The 6,605-nt window shown below is 40.5% G+C and overlaps 1 protein-coding gene across 1 annotated transcript in view; it reads right to left on the bottom strand.

Moving 5' to 3' along the window:
• The window catches only part of LOC120428999 (protein hedgehog), a 24,346-nt gene extending 18,654 nt beyond the window's left edge, over positions 1-5,692 (bottom strand). The window contains exon 1 of the mRNA XM_052711662.1: positions 4,608-5,692. Coding sequence (XP_052567622.1) covers positions 4,608-4,967 — 360 coding nt within the window. The 5' untranslated portion in view covers positions 4,968-5,692. The remainder of the gene's footprint in view (positions 1-4,607) is intronic.
• Between the last annotated feature and the right edge of the window lie 913 nt (positions 5,693-6,605).

The raw sequence follows: 6,605 nt of genomic DNA, 5'->3' as shown, positions 1-6,605 counted from the left end.
CACTCAAATGTGGGAAAAGAGCTCTCAATCTGGTAATCGAGTGCATCCTACTCTCAAAATGTCCACTCTGCAAAGTCTGTGCCGTTACGAGCACTATGATTGTAGGATGAGTATATAAAATAAGTTCTACCCCAAGAAACAATGGAAAGGGTAGATCACACGTAATCAATCATGCATCAAAGTCTACCGCCCCTGCGATACTGTCCATTTCTGAGGTTTTGTTCCCGGGCACAAAACATGGTGTCAACATGGTTTGTTTATCTAAACACTTGTTTACAAGCTCCAGAAACCAGAGCAAGAGCATGCAAACGACCTCCCTCTGTATCCAACACGGGCGCGGCAGAGTTGTCCAACGCGTAGTACGACAACAGCGTGTTTGGAATCTGCGGCCAAATATTTGAGGTTATCGCGTACAGCTGTCAAAAACGACAGCAAATATTGGCTCAGTGATACAGTTTTCTTTCTGGTACGAGCCCTCTTCTTGGGTATGGCTGCCCACAGATTCAAAACCGTTTAACGACATGCAACCACAACAGCCATTCAGAGCAGGCAGAGTTGTTTCAAGGAAGAAAGTGCCGCATCATTCTGAAACATCATTGCATACATTAAAAGTAACACAAGGGTGTGAAGTGCGTTGTTAACAACACTGCTTTACAAGTGTTTTCCTACGCCGGCTTGAGGAAATGTAACAACCCAATGAGAGGGTCCATAAGGTATGAAGGCTGGTAGTTCGTCAAAGGTAGAGGCACTGCGTGTGCACTGTGATGGACTGTTTTATGATAATTTTTTGGGGTTTTCCCACTAAAAGCTCATTTCTGGGGCTTCACCAAATCGTACACACCGGTGGAAAGAGAAATTCAGCCCAAAGAGGCGATTATTTAATTTTAATGATTAAATATTTTTCCTTGTACCGTCGTCGTCGTCGTCGTCGGTGGTTGTCCTGTGTCCGTCTGGCGCATGTTACCCACATTTCCATTCCGTGTGGCCGTGCCGTATCGGCACCTTGAAGAGCAGCTCTTCGGAAGACGTCGACGACGAGGCCAGAGAGTGGGGTTTGTTTTTGCTTCTCTTTCGATTTGTTTAAGCTTAAGAGCTTAAAATTTACTTTGAAATATTGAGCCAAGTGAAGGAGTAGGAGGATTGCGGGAGGGAATCAACGAAAATAAACAAGCACGGTGAGGCACAGGTGAGAAAAGAAATGCTGTCCGGTGTGAGATTTACATAATTGTTGTTTTAGGGAACATATATTATTGGAATTTTTGGAGAAAATTTCCTAAAGGGTTAGAACAGTGTCTGTTTTTTTTCATTGTTTAGCATAAAGATTACAACAACAGTGGAATAACCATTCTTCAATATGGTAATTAATATCCGTAATTTGCAAGGTTACTTGCCAATCTCTGATAGATGGCGTCAATGGGACCGTTGTGAAACTTGGTGAAAACAAAATAGCTCACACTAATGTTTATCAAACTTTCAAACGCAATTTTAAAAATCAAGGAATATTTTGCCATATCTAAAAAGTGCTTAGCAATGCAGATGACACTAGGTCGCACCCAGTCGCTCAAAGACAATTGTTTACGTTACGCTTTATCTATTGTGTGTTCATTATAAAGGCATATGGAAATAAATCGTCACCACGATTGATGGCATTTATCCTCGCCGCTCACCATTCTGATCTCGACTTATACATTATATCGGCACCGGGGTAGCAGTAGCGTCAAATGTAAACATCACCCCGTTTCTGTGGATCGCGCAATTTCGATGAAGAGTTCAGCCGTCGATATAATAAAGCTATTTGTTTGTGTACCCATTGCCAGCACCGCAAGTGATGGTGACAAAAAGGCGGCTGAATGAAGAAGTGATGCGCAAAATGATTGCGATCGCGACCGAGATTCATCAACGTCTCGCGCGTCTATCATTGCTGAGTTTGAGGAAATATTTCTAACAGACGCGGCACTCACAGAGGAAGCTTCACGTTAGACCAAGTTAATATCAACAAGGCTGCATCTTCTTTTGATCCGGGACGAGGTAGTGAGCTAGTCCCAGAATGCTGAATTTGAATCTTTTGTGTAAACTATTTGAAAAGTAAGATACAGTATCGAAATTTCCTGAAACAACTGAAATGGTTGGAATCCCGAACAGAATGATTTGATCTGTGACTAACTTTGCGATAATGCCGACTTACTCATACCACTTGAGTGACGTGCGCAGCACTACACTCAAATCTACGGAAACATTTGTCAAAGTCATCGTGAGCACTGGGAAATCCACCCATCATCATCATCATCGATTATACTGGATGGGACTGAGCCCATTGAACTTTTTAACACTGTCCGACTTAGATAATAAAACTGATACCGGGAAATCCTTGCGCACAAACAGTTGAAGTAATCCACTAACCTTCACAATAATCTGAGATAAAAGTACAATAAATGCACGCACATCAGTGACTGGTCACTTTATTTTTGATTGAACAAATTTGACGTGATGGAGATTTAAAAGAAGTGATTGAGGGAAATTTGCTCAAATTTTGTTTAAATGAAGTTCATTTGATTCATTAATCTTTTTGCTCTTTTAAATGGTTACTACACTGATTCGGATCATCCAATCAATACAATTTTAGTAAATCAATGAAGGAGAACCGTTTTTAAAAATCAAGTTTTTTTTTTCGATTGTTGCATAACATTTTCGCCAGACTATTTATTACATTGACTAGACTGTACCACCGTTCGGAGCGGAAACATTTTGACTCATCGCGGAATCGTATCGCACCTTCATCTAATGCACGCAACGATAAGTGGCTTGAATTGAAGGAGGGCCAGACCTTATCAGCGTGCGCGTCCGTCAGACTAGAGCTATTTTTCGCGCGCAACCGATACTGTTGATATCTTGCACTTAATCCGAAAGCTTCGAGTGCATTCTGGCACATTTTTTGAATGGCTTTGCGATGATAGCTCAGGCGTTACGAATTGGGGATTCCAGCAAGCAACAAACAAGCTGGACTAGGTTGGCCTTTATTACCCGGGTTGTGAATCGAAAGACATTGCACAGCACAGAAGTTTGGGGGTGTACATTTCCAAACAGCACTGGGTTGACCTTCGTCCTTCTCTCCGGTAGGTCTTCACACTGTGAAAACTTTATGAGATGCAACAAAATCATTTGCTTCAAGGGCATGATAGCTGCTACTCATTATATTGCACACACTTTCTTCAGCTTGAGCACTGAAGGACGCGTGCGACCTTGTAAGTCATTACAGGAAGCTAGGATAGGGGGAATGTTTATGACGACATGGGCAAAATACAAGAGGTAGAAATCAACACCGAAGTGACGACTTTCTGATGGGTGTTAAACTTTTTCAAAGAATATTCTACACATTTTGAACGTTCTTATCGATCCAAAAGATATTGCACAAATTGCAAAAATAAAGCAAATTTGAACGAACGCACAATGTTTACATAAACAACACTCAATCAAACAATATTTTTATACAATCAAATTTTAATCCGTCATGCACCGTAACGCTCGTATCTATACTATTTTTGTAGATTTGTGATAAAAAGGTGGAAGCAGACTGTTATCAGTTTGCGCGACGAACGTGCATCGGTTTGTGTGTTGCCCGATTAAAGGTAGCGCAAACGCGTGCAAGATTTGAAACCTCTCGATAGCTCCATAATGGATGGGATTGTGTACTTCGATGACGAAGGCCAATGTCTGAGAATGTGGTTTGTTTTGATTTTCGAATGTGGTTCAACATTCCGGCTCCTTGAGATTGTGTATCATATGCAACAATTTAAATTTAGTATAGAACCGTTCTCAAAGGTGAATTATTGCTTTTCAACACTTTCAACATTTTTAATTCATTAGGGCTGCACTGCCCATGTTCGCACAAATGTCCCATATGCATAAACAGCAAGCTGAGGAAAACGCATTTGAAGTTTGTCTTACGCATAAGGCTACGTGTTAAGTTTTCACGAAAAAACTGGATTTACTCCTGATTTCTAGAACAAAGTACTGGGTGTTATAGGCTCTTTTGAAAGAGCACACGATTTTGAACCAAAATGCATCAGTAACTCAAAAGTGATGAAAATGCATATGGGACGTTTATAAGATCATGGGCAGTGCAGGTGGTATGAGTGATAAATCCATAAAATATCTCACATTGAAAATTTTAGTTTTATATTTATGTTGAATATCTAAAAAAAAATCAGAGATTTCATTTCGTTTGCGCCCTTTTTTTTGAAGAATATTGTTTAGGAAATGATTAAAAGCAAACCAACAAAAATCAAAAGCATTAAACTTTTAATAAACCACTTTTTAAAACATAATAAGTTATTTAAAACGAAAATGTAATTGTCCTTTTTATATTTTTTTGTTTCGTTTCTTAAAATTTTTAAATATTGTATTTTTCCAATGTCTAGTGAAGAAAATTCAAGCTGATATACCTTTATAAGACTCCGTAGTTTTCAATTGATTGCACAAACTTTTAACTAAAATGATACAGTTCTGAACTTGGAAAGTAAACCTTCTGATTATTTTTAATTCAGTTTACATTAAACATGAACGTATAAACGAACGTAATTTCCGTCGGCTACGAAGCAACTCCTTACCTGTGTCATGACACGATCGGCCCCGGTACCTTCCTCATCCTTAAAGATGATATCCTTGTTGTAGTTGGTCTCCAAGCTGCGGAACTTGCTGTCGTTCCGCGAGATCGGGCCCTCCTGCATGCCAGACGCTCCCAGCGAATTTTCACTAACGTTCGGAACGTGCTGCTTAAACACCAGCGGCAGCAGTTTGCGCGTCCTTCGCGGACCTCCGATGCCCCGGCCGGGCCCGCAGGACTGAACCTGGGACACCATGTACAGCAGGAAGATCAGCAGCATTGTGAAAAACTTTCTTCGATTTGCGAAACAGTTCCTTCGATGGCAACAGCTGCTTCCACCGGTGCCGCTCACTAGGTTGAACATTTTGAACCAAAACACTTGAGTGTGAATAATGTGGGATTTATGAACGATTCAGGTCGCGCAAATCGTGCAACACACTTTACTAATCACCACGGCACCGCCAAGGTAAATAAATACAATTTTTTTAACGCGGTAACACTTGTCACTGTTGCTTTTTCCAATCGAACGCGGGTGGATATTTATTTGCTCACTCACTTGTCAGCAACTTGAACTGAGTGTGATCTCAATTCTTGTACGTAACATTTTTGCACATTGCGTTATCTCTATCCATCACTTCGACAATGAATCAACACACTCGATAGGCTCGTCTTCCTCAGTTGAACCAACCATGTGTACTTTCACTTCCGGCAGGTACAAAAAACCCCCAACGAATCAAATAAAAAATTTCAATCTATTCTGCACTTTGTTAATCCTTCCAAAAAATCGGTAATCCTGATTGTCGTGTACAAAATTTCCCCGCGATCGCACGATATCCTTGCTCGTTGCGTACTTGCGCTTGCGTAAAAAATCCAGGCTCTACTGCGTGCCTTCACACCACCACGAGAGAGAGAGGAGGAGATGGTAATTCGACTAGCACTAAATTAGAACTAAGTAGGTGCACGGCTGAAAATTTTCGTAGCCATTCACCGTAGCCAAATGCACACACACACACGCTCTCTCCCGCTCTCTGGCTCTGTGGTCTCGCTCAGTGCTCCCTTTCGTCGGGGTGGAAGAGGACAACCACTCTGAGCCATGACGACGACGACGACGAAGACGAACGTGTGTGGGAAAAACGACATCGAAACGAGCCCTCAAGCACAACCACCACCAGCAAAAAGGTGGAGGGAAAATCCAGGGAACTCTTCGCGTCAGCCGGGTGAGTGGTTTGCGAAAGAAATGAGAGAAAGAGCTTTTGAAACTAAAGTTTAAGGGATGAGAGAAGGTGAGTGGCGAAGTGCCAACCGTGGTGGAGTTTGCTGGAAGCAGACATCGAAAGCTGGCTTTAGGTGTATTGAGTGTGATTGAAAGAGGATCTGAAATTTGTGTGGAAAAATTTCGTGTTCGAGCCTGCAGGTGAGAGAGTTTGAGTGACCATCGAGTCGAGACGCAATCGTAACCAGGTGAGATTGAGTTGAAATTTTGGGGTTTCTCAACTTGGGTTTTCAGTGATGCAATGGTCACTTGAATAATGTTAAATTAACAATTTCTTATTTACCCAGAGACCTGGAACTTGAATAATGTTAAATTAACTATTGCTTTTATACCAAGAGACTAACAGCTTAGCATTTTTATTGTTACCTTACAATGCATCTCAGATTTTTTTTTGTTATGGCTGTGGTTATTTAAAATATTTAGCTTTTTAATTAATTTACAAAACTTACACCATAGAATGGAAATAAAATTACATGCCATGGTTTTGATATTTGGATGAAAAAAGTTTTTTGAATGCACTAGGTTGTTGAACGTTAAAGTGCTGATCTTCCAACATTAGAGGCACGATGGAATTAGATGCTGTTCGCCTACATGAGTTCAAATGATTTGTAATAATTAAGTTTAAGAAAAATTATTTGTTTTGAAGAAAAAATATTTTTTTCTCTAACTATTTGCGATAGTGTGCATCAAATTTCCACATAAATTTAAAATATTTTTAAATGAGCCCAA

Source organism: Culex pipiens, chromosome 1 (assembly GCF_016801865.2).
Source record: "Culex pipiens pallens isolate TS chromosome 1, TS_CPP_V2, whole genome shotgun sequence".
NCBI lineage: Eukaryota > Metazoa > Arthropoda > Insecta > Diptera > Culicidae > Culex > Culex pipiens.
This window is presented reverse-complemented; position numbering and strand designations above follow the sequence as displayed.